The 17,705-nt window shown below is 42.8% G+C and overlaps 1 protein-coding gene across 1 annotated transcript; it reads left to right on the top strand.

Moving 5' to 3' along the window:
* Positions 1–6,529: 6,529 nt before the first annotated feature.
* LOC125901877 (Krueppel-like factor 6) lies at positions 6,530–15,089 on the top strand. Its single transcript, XM_049597859.1, has 4 exons — positions 6,530–6,850; positions 9,164–9,734; positions 10,886–11,009; positions 12,104–15,089. The coding sequence occupies exons 1-4, from the start codon at positions 6,749–6,751 to the stop codon at positions 12,153–12,155; spliced, it is 849 nt and encodes a 282-aa protein (XP_049453816.1). The 5' UTR covers positions 6,530–6,748; the 3' UTR covers positions 12,156–15,089.
* The last annotated feature ends 2,616 nt before the right edge of the window (positions 15,090–17,705 follow it).

Raw genomic sequence — 17,705 nt, 5'->3', positions numbered from 1 at the left:
CCTTTACCTGATATAGGTAGGTAGGGTGCTATCAGCACTGTGGTCTCTGCAAAAGAAAATCAGATAGTAGCTCTGGTAAAAAGAAATGGACCTGGATATGCTATTGCACCAGTGCATTATAATGCCATCTGACAACTTCCTGTATTGTCCAATTAAATACATGCAGGTACACAGACAGGATCTTGTCAAATCATCACATTAATGTCTTTTACTATGTCACAGAGGTTCACCTCCTCCTGCCCCCCACCACCACCAGCACCCAGGATCTTGATTGGATTAACACTAAAGGTCAGTCCATTATGTGTATGGAATTTATGGCTTTATGCTAAATTATTCAGTATCGTAAGTAAGTGAAATAAATCTGCATTACCTTCCCTTCTGCTTGAACTGTCGTTAGCCTCTATGTTCAATTATTTTTGTGTTGACTTTAATGTTATATTAATTATCATAAAATGTCTAATCTCACTGCAAAGTTAAAGAAAGCTCAGAACTCTGTGCCACTGAGATGGCCTTTTTCAGGACTGTGGTACACATTTTTGCTTCTGCTTACCAATTAATTACAGCTGCCAGAGGGCACATGTGGCTCAGTCTTTTGTTTAAAGTAGCCATTGGCTGTTCAAAAAGTCATAAGTGGTTGCCAGATGACATCACACAGTAATTAGCACATCAATACATGTGCTACACCACTTCTGTTTTTCCCAAGCTCGTAACGGGCAGAGTGTAAAGCCCTGCATCGGACAAAAAAGTCATTCAGATCACCATCAACTGCACCAATTTGTCTTCAAATGCTCCAGGACTCCATGCATGAGCATTTTCCTGATTGCTGAGAAGCTGTTTGGGGTCTCACTTGTAAGAAATGATGTCACCAGCGACAAATTTACAAACACTGCGTGTTACGTCACCTAAAAGCTTTCCATACATGCCGAGCCACACATATAGGCACTTACATTTATCTGTATCGCTGGAGCTCTCATTTCCTCTCTCGCTCTGTTGGATCGCCGCTTTAGTGCTCCCCTGGGATGCTCAAACACAGCATGCCAACGTTCCAGCAAACGGTTAACATACTATAGTCAGGCCATCTGAAACTGCCCCCCCTCAGATGAACAGATGACGTGTTCCTCAGATGGGATGAAGCAGAGTCATGACTCACCTAATGTACAGTTGAAGGACGTGGGAAATGTATTGGAATTGACCTTTCTTTGTGTACATGTCTCACAGGTGGAATTCTGGGTATTGGGGCTTGCTCAGAACAGTGTTTCTGTTTATGGACTGGCTGATTCAGTTCAACAGGATGTTGGTATACCTCTTGCCATCTCCCACCTTACCTTTCTAGAGCCAGATTTATAGTTGTGCGTCATGGTGTACAGCAGTCCCATCGTAGACAACGGCAAAACTGATTTATAGCACAACACTGGAGAGATCTGTTGTACATTATTAGGCTATGCTTCCCATGTGTCTCAGAATAAAGTTATTTTCTTCCTTTGTATTTGTGCAACAATTGGAAGGTTTGATTTGTCTAAATGAAGTTACTGTGCAATTGGTAATAGCCAAGTTAACTGTCTTTATGTCTTCTGTGTTTGTGCTAGAGAGCGACAGTCATAACAAGCAGAGAGTTTACAGTGGAAAATATTACTGCGCTGCTCTTCCACTTGCTGTACGTCATCTTTACTATCAACAGTCACCCACATTGGAAACTTGTTGAAGAAAACACAAGCACTCTAATAGACCAATCACAGCTGCAACCATTAATTGATTGGTTATTATTGGTTTTGGGCAGCTTGTGATTGATTGAGATTAGTGGTGTTCAATAGGCTCAACAGGCAATGGCTGATATGACAAAACCAAATGACATTTAGGTCTGTTATAATCTCTAATAACATAACTCTGTAGGCAACAAGACTTTGGTATCAGACTTGTTCTGGTTTCCATTTGCAGTTTCCGGACCAATCACGTTTAAGCAGGTAGCAGTCTATGTGGAGAGGCAGAACGCATTGGCCGAAATGTAATTTTGGAACCCATCACCTATCGTTTGATGACAATTTGACTTTAACTTTTTATTATTTTTTTTCCCCTTAAACTTATATTAATTCAAAAGCAGATATGTGTTTATAAAATTTAGTCGAGACAGGGGACAGTGCATGGAAGAGAAAGTCTTGGCCCACATATTCGCTTGCTAACCCCAATCTCTGGAAATATTTGCTGTTCCCCCATGAGGCTTATCATCAATAGACTGATAGCTGATGAGTTCTGAAATTGGATCTATTGCAACAGATGTTGGATGGAGGAAAAACAAGACATCCGCAATAAATAAAATTGGGCTTCTTTTATGACAGTAGGACAGGGTTGTGGCTCCGATGATTGGGCTACTTGGTGTCGGTCAAATCTGGCAACACTGCCCGTATAACTGTTGAGTGTTATCTCTATGGCTATATGCCATAAAGCTTCAGTGCACAAGTATGAATTAAGCTTGTACCTCTCTGAAACCTCATGTAACCAAACCCCTTAAAAACAAATGTGGTACCTTAAGAGAGCTCTTTTCTCTCTGTATTTGGTTATGTTTTGAATATTGCCCACGGGCACCAAGGCCTTTGTTTTCATGCAACCATGTAAACATCACTTAAGATCTTTGCTGATTCCCCTCACAGTTATTACTCATCTAGGGAAAGTCTGCTTCCTCGTGTTCAGCTCTGAGCTTCACATTCACTCAGGTCATCCAACATAACTACCCTGTACTGTTGGACTGTTGGGAAGTGAAAACCCTGTTCAAAAATACTTAAAGTGCAGGTGCTGAGAGGGTAAGAACATGTCTCATGGAATTCCCTCAGGAATTAAAGCAGCATTCCTGTCATCTGTTTGCTCCTCCAAACACTGAAACTGTAAGACAGGAATCCATTCCCTCTAATGACCCTAGGTCTTATGATTCTTATTCATCTCCAGCGCATCAAAACCCAAGATCACTAAGACATGTGATGTAATGAACCAATTACATTAACTCTGCTTGTTTTTGCCTGAGAGTCCCTCCACAGACTGTTGCTCATTGTGCCTGCTCTACACTTTTACATACTGTACTTTTCTTCGCTCTGAATATCTTAGCATTTTGATTAGATTCAAGTGACAGGCAGTTGGGGTGCCACACGCTGAATATGTTAGCAAAATCAACTCTCTCATGCATCCAAATGGTACCAAACGGCATGCGTTCGCGAGACGATCAATCAAAAGCGCAGACACAACAGCACGCACAGCTTCTAACTCATTGTTATTTGTTATTATGCTATGTGACGATCCTCTCCAAATGGCAACAGCAAAACTTTTTTAGCCTAATTGCGACCGTGGATTTCTAATCAGACGCCAGACACTGTTTGCAAATTAAGAACTGGCCATTATCTGCTGTGCAAAGAATTTTAGGACAGCTAATTAAAAGTGAGTGACCATTTTTTGGCATGGTTTCCAAATGCAGGATTTTAAACTGTGTGTGCTGGATGAGAAACAGCACTGGTTTGTTTTCTCTGCTTGATCCCTGACATTTTCTGTGGTTGCACTTTTACAAAAGAACTCTAACTATGTGGCCGATGCATGTCTTGTGCTGGCTGATTATGTCATTTCGAGCTGTGGTATAAATATTAAAGTTGTTGTTTTGGATGCTGTGCAAAGATATGATTGTAGCGCATCTATATAAATGTGTATAGAATCTAAAAGAAGAGAACATGTTTAGTAAAATATAACAGACAGATTTTGCTCTGCTCTCGTTCTGTATGTGATGTATTATTCTTATATGTTGTAAAATATACATTTATGCACCAATATTGTTTCTGTTTTTTTTAATCAAGCAAGTGGCAATCAATGAAACACATTCTCGAGTAAGCAAAGCCATCAGTGTACAGCACAGTGCACGAGACATACAAATACTCACACAAACAAGGCCTGAGCGCGACAGAGCAGCACTGCTTATCTGTTTGCTGTTTATGCTTGTTATTTTGTTGCCATGGATTCATCCTGTCACAGGCCGGCATCCCACGTGCATTGCCACCAACATCAGTCACTGCTTCGTAGCAACTGCACTGATCCTATACAGTCGTGTGACTCATGCTATCTGTGCATCAGAAGTCAGGGTGACTTCTACTACCGCGAACAGGAAATGTGCAGGAATCTGATTTGATGGCACTAAATACAGAGTTTCACAAAGCACAAAGGGTGTTCAGTGATGACGGAGCAAATGTGTCACTTTAGAAAAATTAGCTGGTGAGTGTGCTGCATTCTTGAGGTGACAGCGGTGCAGACACAGACTGACGTGAGTTTCAAAACAGAAACTCACATGTGAAAAGCCATGATACTAATAATAATGGAATTCAAGTGCTGCATGTGTTGTTGTTAAGGGCATTACGTGCAGACTTAAATCAATTGGTTGGTTATGATTTTTATGTTTTCCTCACTTAACACTGAGAGAACTACAACAGGTTTTTGGAGAGTGAGGTGTGCATCAATTTAACTGCAAGTAGGTTATTTACTACAGAGGGTACATACAGTTTGTGCATTGATATAAATGCTCTATTGTGCCTCTACACTGTTTATAAGGTCAACAATGAATCATTGATGCTTTAGGGAAGCATGACTCTTCCCCTCTATTACTTATCATCCGTGTCACAACAGACCTGTCCATGTGCTCTCTGTCCCCAAACCCCATAGACTCATGACAGAATGTGATGCTGCTGAGTGCTGCAAATGTGCCCACAGCTGAGATCTCAACAAAAGAAACTCCGTTGTGGAGGCGCTCGACCGGGCGGATGGGTCAAACAATGGTGCTCTGTTCCAAATATGTTGTTTGTCACATTGCCTGCCTTTAACTCGTCAATGCCACTGTTGTTTCGCTTGATTTCAACTTTATCCCACATCTTATGTAACTGGATATGTAGTTTGACTCACATGTAAGCTACTGTATGTTCGCATTAGTGAGCTCAGCATTAGTCAGTGTTTTGACTGATGGGGTGAGATTAAATTAGATATTCTCCACTGAAAAAGAGCTGGGACCGATAGAGAGCACAAATTCAAATTAATTAAGGTGTTGTTTGTCGTATAAGCTGAGGGGAAGTAAGCAATTTAACTCCTCACTTAACAAAATAAAAACCAATTCTTTCACAGACTGGATCGCTTGTATTTTAAAGCCCTGGAATAATGAACTATTGAGATTTTATGACATTATGACATTTTACAAATGAAGTTTTTATGCTAACAGCGTAATAAAGCCTGAAGCAGAGCACACATGGAGGACATAAATCTCTTCATATATCAACATGTAGGCCAATTACCCTCTGATTAATATTCATGCTTCTTTGATCTGGGGGTGATGGGAAGCGGGCTAGCATTGATCACGGCAGAGCAATGATTCAAAGGAGAGGGGAAAAAAAGCAAATCTGGAAAGAGTGCTGGTGTGTATTTATAAACTGTCATTCTAGAGCTGTGAGATGTATATAATAGGATCTTATATTAGAAAATCGCCATGCACCATGGGTGGCCCGCGCTCTTTTTTTTTCTTTTTGTACCTCCTCTTCTTTCATGCTTCTAGAGGAAACAAGTAAACTAGCAATGTGGTTCTGTGATGGTAATCATAAATAGTAAACCTGCTTTGGTGCGAGAGAAGTAAGCTCTCTTTCGTAGAAAGAGGGAGCCACAGGTGATTGAGATTAAAACACACACACTTGCAGCACACACACACACACACACACACACACACACACTGAAATGCACGTTATCTCCAGCAGAAGCAAACCTGTCCCTCATGATATGCCTCAAGCTGCTGCCACTACAATAACCTGCACAGCATTTTGAGAATAATCATCTTTATGGCAACTCTATTATAATTTAATAGCTTATTAAACTGTCTCCACTGTCACAGGGAGACTCATAATAATCCTCATGGATCTCTGGACAGCCATGAAGACAAGAAGTGTCTCTGATTTGTTTCACTGACTGCAGAAATTGATCAGATCTTTGACGATCCCCCTGAGTTTTGCAGACACCTCCATATGTTACGTGCGCTCTGCAGACAGGAGAAAAACTCAACCAATGTGAGTTTGTCTTGGCAGACTTTTCCACTTTACATTCAGAAGACTTGAGTCGCCAAGGGCAACGATGTCCGTGGTGTATGTGTGATGAAATAACAACAAAGAAGTGCTTCTATTTAGAGACTGGAGCGTCGCTTCACAGTCGCCGCCAGCAGCCTGCGCTTCTCCTGCGGCTTGTGCTTCTCCGGAGCGACTCACACTCGGTTCAGTAGAAAAGTCGACTTCCTCGTTTTGGTACGAGAGGACTCCGGCTTATATAGCGCTCTAAAAATAGCGCTGATTTAGCCCAATGGGAGCCGGGGACGCTTCGGACCGCGCACCAACCACAACAGACAGGATGAGTCGGCTCTGGCTCAGCATTGGCCAGGGGTGGTCTGGTAGGCGGGTGGTGCGCTCCTGCGAGCCCATTGGCAGACGTGCCGAAACGTAATGTAATCACATGGGGGTGGGTTTGTCTGTAATTTTGAATCGGGGGGGAAGTTTACAGTGCGCTGACGGACTTTTGGAGAGTTCAGTGTTGTGCGCTCTCGGTGCGTCACACGCTCAAAACCTCCACTCGAAGCGCACGACTCCAGACTATCATACATGCAAATACAGCCAAGACTCCAGCTTCTCTTTAACCACGACAAGCTTCGTTTTCTCTACAAGCTTGAATTCGCTTCTACTTGTGGCTGCATCTTAGGAGTGAAATGGATGTCATCCCTATGTGTAGCATCTTCCAGGAGCTCCAAATTGTGCACGACACCGGATACTTTTCAGCTTTACCATCTCTGGAAGAGTACTGGCAGCAGGTAAGGAGGCATTCCCTCCATCTGAGCTTGACAGATCGTCCCGTGCGATTGGTTCATGTGGAGGTAGGAGGAATGTGGGTCGATTTCGGGAAACTTGCGCTCCAGTGACAGCTGCGCGCAGACGTGCAAATGTCAAAGTTGTTTATGTAGCTCCACGTTTGATTCAGTGCAACAGTTATAATATCAATTCCCCTGTTAAAAGTCGCCTTGCATGCTTTTTTTGGGGAAGTGATGCAAGTTCCCTTAATGACACATCTCTTCAAAATTCCTATGAAATTTCCATATGCTCTAACTGTGACTTTTTGGTACCTTGTTGTACTCAGTGGAACTATTTTCATTTCTTATTACCATAATATCCTTATGATCACTTTGAACTGACTTGTAGTTTTAATCCGCTTTCAGCATTATAATAGATGTTTCTCTGGTGAGGTTTGCTGTTGAAAATATTGTTGCAGATATTTTCGGCTCATGCACGCAGCTTGTAGAGGCACATCGGCTCGTGATTAAATAAAAACTGCGCTGCAGATTTAGCGACTGAACGGCGATCCGTGCGTCTTTGCGCGTATCTCCTCCTCCTCTCCTCTCTTTCCACTCTCTCTCTACCTCTCCTCTCGTCTCGCTCGCTCTTGCTCGCTGTCACACACACACACACACACACACACGAATGAGAGAGTGACAGACTGACAGAGAAAGAGAGAGAGAGAGAGACTGATTTCTATTCCAATTTGGCTCGACAAAGCGGCCCCTGGATGACAGAGCAGTGGAGTTTTATACTGGAAACGAGGGGAGGGCGAAAGTCGCTTCTTGTTCGGGTTGGGAAATGAAATGAATTGGCAGCACGCTTCAGTCTTCTATCTCTCCGTCTATCAGATCTCCTTGGGCTTCGGGCCAAGTCGCCCTCCCAGGCATTTAAAGCTCGCCTGGGATTTATCCAGCACTGCTGACGAGAAACATTTGCCTTGAATGCACTCTCTCTCATTACCAAATTACTACGATGTTCCCACTACAGTCCTATTTTAGACATAAAGTGTAGTTGTGATTACTTGAAGTGACATTTCCCTACCTCAAATCTGTTCCTGAGTTTAAGTATATGATTTATTAACACCTTACCATTCTTTATCAAAGTTTTTAAACCGTTATGATATTGCTATGAAGTCTGATATTGTTGCTGCTTATCCTTTTGTTGCTTTAATGTTTCTATGAAATGCATCAAGGTTACTTCTGAGTCTGCACGCTTTGGAAATAGCCCATTGATGTACGCATGCTCTATGTTGCATGCACCACTGACTTATGAGCAGCCAAAGAGGGATATCCCCCTTTCTATGAGTCTTGTTTTGATATTTAAGCGGCTGGAAGAGGTCAAACTCACCACTATCTCACTTTGAAATAAGATTTGAAAAAGACAGAAAAATATTTTGTAGGAGATTTTGTTACTTGTTAATCATCTTGCAGCCCTTCAGATTTATCGTGTGACCTCAAGCTGTGGGCACCGCTGCTCGATTCAGTTCTGATATAATGAAATTTTGCTTCAAATTGTAATCTGCTCCATTAGGAAACTGCACAGGCCTGTTAGCAGCCCTCGTATCTGGCCTGTGCTCACTGAATGCAGCGGAGTTGAGGAAGTGCTCTCTCACTTCCTTTTCAAAGAAAATAAGCCCACAATCCACAGCGGCTCTTGCAGTATTCATGCCAGGCTTTTTATGGACCCCCGTGAACCAGACCTCCCTCCTCTCGGTCCCTGGTGTGCTATGTTATTTCTAGCGATGCCTCCAAATGCATTATTAAATCCACATTATGTTGAATAATTGATAGATTTAAAAGATCTACAAGCACTTCTCTAACCCGATGGGGGTCTCTGTAGCATATGTAAATTTCATGACCAACCCCAACACACACCTACACGCACCCGCGTACACACTCACGCAACCGTGCAAGCGTTTGCGGGTAAAAGCACCTTGTTCTTGCATGCTCTCAGAAGGAAATGCGGTGCTTGTAATCTTCCCTGATGTGGCCTCAGAGGGCACCCTTAGAACGTACTTGACTATCCTCTGCATAGGACATTGTGTCTTGCCTCATTCCTGCAGGCAGGAAGGAAGCAGGGCCAGTAGTGTTACAGTGTCACAGCATTTCCCCCTCCTGCTGTTGCTGCTAAGAATACACACAGCGTAGAGAGGAGTTTGTGCTTCCCGTGAAAACAAATCACTTTTTTTTTGGTGTTTTAGGGACTTTCCTGTTGAAGGGGAGCATTGTGTTACAGGCCTCAGGCCCTGAGCACCCATAAACTCACTGCTATCTCATCTTTCCTCCACACAGACATGCCTTGAGCTTGAAAGGTACCTCCAGAGCGAGCCCTACGTCTCGGCCACCGACCTCAAATTTGAGAGCCAGGAGGACCTGTGGAGCAAGCTGATGCTCGCCTGCGGGGACAAGTCAAATGAGTCGGACCCAAAGATCCCCCACATCAAGGAGGAGGAAGACAATCAGGACAGCCAGCACCTCGATGCCGGCGGCTTCAACTCCGACGCTAGCAGTGAGGCCTCGGACAGCTCCGAGGAGCTCTCCCCTACCCTCGACTTCTCCTCCAGTTCTTTGGCTGACATTCTGGGAGACGGTGGCGAAGACCTGGGCTCCGCCATCATCAGCACACCCCCGTCCTCACCTGAGCTGGGGAAAGAGGGCTCTGTTGCCCAGGTGTGGAATGGGATACAGACTGTGCTGCACTCACCTGGGAAAATTAGGACTGGGGGCATAGAGAGGTCGGGGCTGACCAGTGGGGAGGCATCGCCTGACGGCAGGAGGCGGGTGCACAGGTGTCACTTCAACGGATGCAGGAAGGTGTACACCAAGAGCTCGCACCTCAAAGCACACCAGCGCACGCACACAGGTAAAGATACTTGACAGTGAGATGTTTTTTATCACTGCTATGCAAATGTCACGAGTGTAAACTCGCTGGGGGGTACTGCCCTGACAAGTTATGACATCAGGTTATTAAACTTTTTTAAACTCATCTGAAGAGTGCAAACCACGGGAAAGTGCGAGCACGATCAACTTAGGTGTTGATTTCTTGCGTGAAGTGCTGAAAAACACTCCCACATACTTTGAATAGTTTGTCAGGAGGAATGCCCTCAACTGTGACCTAATTCACACAGAGGAACATGACTTCATGCAGGGGGAAGGGAGACAGAGAGCGAGAGGCAGGAGGGGGAGGGATGTTCCTTTGTGGCCGAGCAGCACCCAGAGGATGTGGATCCTGAAAACAAATCAACAGTTCTCAGATTTCACCATGGGAAAAAGACTCCCGTTTGCCTTCACTTTACGGTCATACAAGAGAGAGAAAAAAGAAAAAGAATATGGGAATCGGACACTTGCAGCATTTCTTCCGAGGTTCAAATGTGACCAGTTTCCAGAGTCACCTTTGACCTCTGCCAGGCTGTTTACAGCTGTGCTGCCCATTAACGGAGGAAGTCACATTCCTGGCATCCCTCACTGACCATGTTAGCCACATGGTTAATGGCCTTCAGGACCATTAAGAACAGGCTCTATTTTTTCCTGCAGCTCGCCCCCATTACATAAGCCGTCTACTCGAGCAGCTCCTTAAAGCTGCATACCACAGCCCTCAAGACCCACAAGGCATGAGGTTGTTTTTCTCTTCAACTTACAGTAGTCAGCTCAATCTGCTTAGCGCCTGCTTGTACAGGCTCATATTTCCTCTGAAATCAGCATTGTAAAACCTCGGGGATAAGTAAGAACTGTAAATATTGGCCACATATATAAACTTCAGATATTCTGACATTCTGATTGATAGCTCAAAATGTGTCCTAGGGCAAACAATCAGAGGGTCACAAAGAGATAAAAAGGTTACTTGACAAAATACCATCATGTCTGCAAACCCATTGAAAGGTGAACTCTCATCAAACAGGTTTTTGAGGGTTTTCTCAAGGACAAAAAGTGTTTTTAGAATCTTTCAACACCTTGTGACAAAGAATGTTCTTCCTGATAAAGGCTAATTTTTTCATCCCATGGTGATATTCACAGGTGAGAAGCCCTACAGGTGTTCATGGGAGGGCTGCGAGTGGCGCTTTGCACGAAGCGATGAACTTACCAGACACTTCAGGAAGCACACTGGAGCAAAGCCATTCAAATGCAGTCATTGCGACAGGTGAGAGCGCTGGGAAGTCAGTAAATGGTCACGTAACCTGGGCGACCTCCAACAAGTAATGTCTCTTGAGCAAAGTGTTTGATTTCACGTCGCCTTTTAGAATATTAACTTCCAACATCACATTGAAGCTGTAATCTCTTTCCCTTTACCTTTAGTGCTAAGCTCTCATTCACTGATAAAGACCACCACTTATGTATGTGAATTAGTTGATGGAAATGACATGTTAGGTGGAGGGGTGAGTGAGGGTCAAGGACAGACTGATGGAATGGGGTTGAGTTCAATGGGGTTGATGAAAATAGAGTCGAGTACAAAGAGATGAGCGAAGGGTTGAATGGGGATCGCTAATGAGCAGAAGCCAGAAGGTGTTATGAGAGAGTAAGAAAGGGCAACATCTCAGTGAGCCAGCGGAGCTTTATTATCACTTAGGTGGCTCTTGTAATGACAGATATTGGCATTGGACAAACCTATATTATTCGCCAAAGAAGAAATCAGAAATTTCCGACACCTAACTACCGAAATGCCGACAAACGTGAATGCTGTGAAAAACAGCATGTTTTCCGATTCTTGTGACAGGCAGCTTAAGTTGAAATAACTTTATTTACTGTTCTCGACTCACAATATGTCTAGATAAAAGAAAACAATGTAGTTATATAAAACATTTTAATTCTTAAAGGAGCTGTAAATGAATCTATGATTCAGAATCTGGGCCAGGATTGTCTGCACACAGCTCTTAACGTGGAGGTGGTTGAGCCACCAGCTAAGTGCTAATGGTGCTAACAGCAGGAACAGTGCTAACAATGGCAACAGTGCTGACAGAGCCAACAGTGTGAGCGGGGATTAGCCATCCAATGGGATACACACACAGGGACTCACGTGCACTGATATGCACACTTAGCCGGACCGTCTACCACAACAAAGAACAGAGAAGCTCAGATTACAGCACTCACAAAGGGAGCGTGATTTCATTCTCTTCTAAGGACGCCATTACTCCACTATATCTTTACATAGCAAATAGTGGTTTGTTGTAATGTTAAAGTTCTATACAGTTCCTTTAAATCCAACAGCTAAATCTTCTTTCTGTTTCCCCTTCTCAGGTGTTTCTCCCGTTCTGACCACCTGGCACTGCACATGAAGAGGCACATCTAAGATGGCCTCCATGTCGAGATCTCTGAGGGATGATTCCAGTTGATTGTCCTGACCTGTGGGGGATCAGCGAGCCCGGTGTGTCCTGGAAGCGTTAACAGGGGCACCGCCGTGTTCCAGTCAGTGGAAAAACATGAAGCAACGCAGGCTATTATTTGCACCATACTTAGTGCCTCCAACACCTCGCTGTGGAGATTGCTCTTGAAAGGCTTTTTACGGAGAAGTGGGGGAGGGGGGGAGGGGGGGGCGGGGAGAGACTTGAGAAAAAAAAAAGAGTTTAAAACCGGGAAAAATCTGGGCTGGAGAAGATGGAAAGAGACTCTACTGTATGGTGTTCAATGCTTTTTTTCCTGGAGGATTATGGGACTCCTGCGGGGGTGCTGTTCCTCTAATGACAGTGTGTTTGCCTGTGCGCATGGGGACTGTGAGTGCCTGTGACTGGATGCCTGTGCTGGCTTTATGGAGCGGATGGAGCTTGCATTGTGGAACTGCGAGTGAATGACGTGGAGGGTGTGATGTTATGCGAGGGAGGTTTTAGGGGGGGGATATCTGTGGTCTCACTGAGAATGAATGCAAGCAAAAAAAAAGGGTTCTGTCTGTGCTGATTGAGTTTATTGGCTGTGGAGGGGAATAGGGGCTTGTTTTGTGGAGCTGATGTGCTAGAAAGCGCCCCCTTTCTGCCCGGAGGTGGAACTACAGCTCCCTATTCAAACACGGGAGGCCGTTTTGTTTAGTGCAGCTATTAAATGTGCAATGTATTACGTAGCCTGTCTCAAAACATACACGCTATAAAGCTCATTTTGTTGTCCATTGTGTAAGCTCTGTATCTTAAAAAACAAAAACAAAAAAACAGTGGTTGTACACAAACAGTTATTGCCATTATAACAGAAGTTGCATGGGATCTGGGGATGTGTTGCTCACCTGTTTGCTTATAGGACAACAAAATTCCATTCGAGAGCAGCTACCTTCATATTACTCAATATCATAGTATTGTACAAAACACATAAGGCAGTCATTTGGTTTTTTATTTTCTTGATAAGTTGGGGATACCACTATTGCTTGGCAACTGTCTTGATCATGGGATTTTTGTTCCTTTTTCTTCACTTTTGCTCTTCTCTTTAGTTCTATCTGTAAATGCACTGTTGACCTTACGGATGCCTTATGTAAGTGGCCTTGTCCTGTTAAATAGATCTCTCTCTCTCTCTCTCACACACACACACACACACACCAAACGGAGGTTGCGAATGCACTAGTGCGTTATTGAATTGCTTTATAAAGGCTCTGATCCATACAGTCGCACCTTTGCTCTCTTGTCTCGCGCCAGACTCTTCTAAACTCCTCAATAAAAAAAAGAAGAAAAAAAAAACTAAATATCAGCTTCATAATGACTGCCATTTTTACATTACTGTGCATTCTTTGTTGAACATATCATAACTATCTCAAAACTAAATCATATTCTCCAAAAATGACCCGAGTCTGAGACAAAATCTTGGAGCACTTGAAAAAGCGACTCAGTTTTGTAAAGGTTTACTACTATGTAGTATAAAGTGGCGTGGATGCACTTCAGTCGGACTGTAACTTAGTGTCAAAGGTACAGAGTCTTGGAAATATGTTCTCATGATATGTGGCATGCTCAGCCTCCATGGTTGTGTCAAATTAGAGTTACTGCTAAGAAAACATTTATGCTGGGGCCATTTATGTCCGTCGATGTGTCAAAAGCTTACAGTCTTTAAAGAAAAGGATGACGACATTCTCAATCATGAGTCTGTTTTGGTGTTGTATGTCTTGGTGAGTCTCGCCCTCGGGGTGAGTCAGTATCTTTACTCAGCCCTGGTTTAAACAACCCGTGATCTGACTAAATGGTACCAAAAACCGGTCTAACCAGTTCAGCTTAGCTGTGCTGCAGGCCTAGAGGTTTCTGTATGCGTCTGCAGGTGAACTGAGGTGAAACCAGGACCAGATGTATGTCTGTACCGACTTCACTATATGCATGTTTTATCTTTAGTTAACTGTACATGACTTCAACGCACTCTGTGGGTTGATAAAGTTTATCGAATTCCTCTCAGTTTCACAATCGGATGAACTCCATCACCATTTTCCCTGTTTCTAGAAAACATTTTGGAGCCACAGTGTTTTTACTGGATAATATGTTTGTTGAAAAGTAAGACATGTGGGAGTGTTGAAAAAAAATCTGCTTTAAGGGTATGGCTGGTTTAAGTGGTCATGAAACTTGTTGATGGCTGTCACTCAGTGGTCAGTCTCACAGCTGTACATGTGAACCTGGTCTACATTAAAGAAAGTCCGTACACTGAGAAATGTCAAAAATGAAAAAGATATGTACATTGTAAACTAAGAGAATTTTGTAAGGAAGCTTCTATTTTGAAAGGGTATGGGACCAAAAACAAGTGCAGTGTGTTGTTTCTAAATATGAACCAATAAAGACAAGAGGCTGAAGAATTATTGTAAAATAGACACACTCCATTCTCCTTCAGTTGCTTCTGTAACATCTTTGTTTTTGATTTGATTGGAGAAAGGTAAAGCAGATGTATGTTTAAAAAAAGGCATCAATTGCGTATACACCTGTGGCCTATCATCTTTCAAAAAAAACAAAACAAAACAACAAAAAAAAATTCAGATGTGAATTGTTCTGGACACTTGAATTGTCATAATCTAGCATTCTGTTGCCCGCTAAGTATTATTTTGTTTGTTTTTGTTTGTTTTTTTGCCATGTGATTTCTTTCTCTCAACTTTTCAAAGACGCCCTATCTTTAGCTAGAGAATCTTTATTGGATAAACATGGAGATAAAAATATGAGGCTCTATTTTTGTTTGTTTTATGGCATAACAAGATTTTTTCATTTGAAATTGTTTTGTAAAATAGTTTCTGTATGAATGTATTTTTTATTGGAAAATCGATAAAAAGAATTTATTGGATCTACATGTGGTTTTTGTTTTGTTTTCTTTTTTTTTTCCTGCAGCCCTCCCACGACACAGTCGGCCAGGAAGTCTCTGTTTATGGGATATCCTGTAGATTCCCAAAGGAGAAATGATCTCTGTTACCCCCTTTCCCCATAGAGGTCAAAGGTCAGGGTCAACTACACAACTGCATGATACTGGCAGGGATTCAGCGAGTAGAACCAGGGCCATGTAATTACAGTGGATGGCAGTCACCCACAATTCTTTATCAAAAACCTTTATATTAAAGGCCCAGTGTTCAGGGTTGAGGGCTGTATATTGGCAGAAACAGAATCTAATATTCACAACTATGTTTTCTTTAGTGTATAATCACCTGAAACTAAGAATGGTTGTGTTTTTGTTAGCATAGAATGAGGCATTTATATCTACATAGAGAGATGCTGTTTCTGTAGTAGCTCAGAACAGAAAAAACAAACCCTGGCTCTAGAAAGGGCCATTCATGATTGCACATTGGCCAGTGTAGGTCTACATGCTTGGCATACAGAAGAAGTTTCAGTTTGTTGTACTCTGTAACCTCACCGCTAGATGCCACTAAATCCCACACACGAGACCTTTAAAGGATTAATCTGGTTTATTACAAGCTGGATCTTATGTGCTTGGTTTTAGCCATCACTGATAGCAACAATAGTTCTTCTTTTATATTTTTCTTATCGTCAACAAAAAAGACCAAACACAACAATGTGTTAGTTTGTTTGTCAATACTTTGCAAGTTCCTTACCCTGGTCTGGACTTACTCTAAATTAAGGATACTCAACTTGCGTCACCAAGGGGCAACTTTTGCAAAATGACAGGAGACCAGGGGCCAGTTAATAAACAAACAATAGTATTCTGTTTTATATAATATAATTCCCTGTTTTCAACCTTTCAGTGCTTGTTGTCCTTGCTCATCTTTGCCAAGAGGTAAATTCAGTTGCAGCAGCACTACACAGGTCAGGTAGCTATATGTAGAGGTGTTTTAACACATTCAGTGCTTAGCCCAGACCAGTGTTCTCTGGGCTTTTTCTGATAAACAATGTCTTTTTTATGCCCTTGGGTGCTTTATTAACATTCAAAGTCCAACAAAAAAATTGCCAGTGTAAATGAATACATTTTTACTGTGAATTAAAAATTTTGTGGCGGGCCACACAGCACTGTATCATGAGCCAGATCTGGCCCTTAAGTTGAGTATCACTGCCCTAAATCTTGAAGATCAGTTAAGCAGTTTCGAAAAAGGTTCAGTAATTTCCCCAAAACACCTTGACACTGTTTGTTAGCCAAACAGGAATAAATAGTGTATTTGTTGGGGACTATTTTCAGCGGCGGATGAATCCACAATTTTTTAATTGCATCACGTGGTGGGGGGCAAAAACCCCAAGCAGTCGGATCATACAGGTCTGAAATGAATCCCAGTCAGCCAAATTTATTTAAAATTGTGACCCAAACTGCCCATCACAGTTTGAAGACTAATTTCCTGGTTATTTCATACTTACTGTAGTTCTCCTGCAATTAATGATTATTACTGACATTTTGAGCAATCAGTTTAAAATGGTTCAAATAATCTGGATAAACTGTGGACTTGTTTAAACCTGTCACCTCCATTATGTTCCCAGATCTCTTTGCTGAGTACAGTGTTATTGATAGAAACAAAGCTGCAGTGCTTAATTTGAGCCGGAATGTACTGGAACGTGTACCAGGATCTTTTCAGAAAAGGCCCTGGTGCGTTCTGGAACTAATTTGCATGGGTCTAGAACTTTTCGCATCTAAAAACTACATACAGTATTGGCTGATGTCACTAGTGTTGCAGGGTATACTGGTAATGGTAGACCGCGGTACTAAAACTCCACAGTAGCCTACATATGATAGTTCAAAGTCCAATCGCAAGACGGTGAGTGTCCATGCGCCGTCCCGGTGTGCGCTGGTCAATAACGGCACGCGCCGGCCACCTGGCACTCAATATGCTGCTGTAGTGGTTTGTTTTCCAGGCATGTGAGTATCTTTGAGCAGTGAAAGTTATTATTTATGACTTTTTACTTGTCGGCAGTGATTTGTTTTCCACAGAGCTCTACGTGCGAGCATTTTACTTGCATTTGCATCTGCCTCATTTTTGCCGTGGTATCCTGATACTACTCAGAACTGTGGTACTTTCACTGGTATCGTACCGTGGGTCCCAATTTTGGTACCGTGACAACACTAGATGTCACAACCATTCCATTCGGAGTCGCGCAGTGAGGCAGCTCGGTGCTGCTTAAAAAAGTGTTTCCCCATTTTTGGGAGTGGGGGAACACTGCTCTCTCAGAGGCCCAAAGTGTTCCCCTACTTCTAATTTTACAAATTAAGCACTGCAAAGCTGTAAAAAAAAATTAGACCCAACTTGTAATAAACTGGAATCATCCTCTGAATACAGTGATCTTTTGATCCAAACCTCCCTACAGAAGCAGCTGGGATACTTAAGACATGTAAAAATCTGGCAAAAATAAGAGTATTCCATTTATTCGTACAGATATTTTCATGATCGGGATATTGAGATGGAAAGCTTATCCCGAGTTTGACAAAAGAGCAACGATGTGAGCGGGTTAGTGGAATGTGCATTGTGAGGACA

This window comes from Epinephelus fuscoguttatus, linkage group LG15, assembly GCF_011397635.1.
Source record: "Epinephelus fuscoguttatus linkage group LG15, E.fuscoguttatus.final_Chr_v1".
NCBI classification, from domain to species: domain Eukaryota; kingdom Metazoa; phylum Chordata; class Actinopteri; order Perciformes; family Serranidae; genus Epinephelus; species Epinephelus fuscoguttatus.
The sequence above is the reverse complement of the archived record's forward strand: the minus strand, read 5'-3'. Positions and strand labels throughout refer to the sequence as shown.

What these genes read in the sequence shown, in the direction of transcription:
- LOC125901877 (XM_049597859.1), top strand. Translation starts at nt 6,749, where the DNA reads ATGGATGTCATCCCTATGTGTAGCATCTTCCAGGAGCTCCAAATTGTG. An exon ending in ACACCAGCGCACGCACACAG is followed by an intron (nt 9,735 to 10,885) that starts GTAAAGATACTT and finishes TGATATTCACAG; the next exon opens with GTGAGAAGCCCTACAGGTGT. An exon ending in AAATGCAGTCATTGCGACAG is followed by an intron (nt 11,010 to 12,103) that starts GTGAGAGCGCTG and finishes TCCCCTTCTCAG; the next exon opens with GTGTTTCTCCCGTTCTGACC.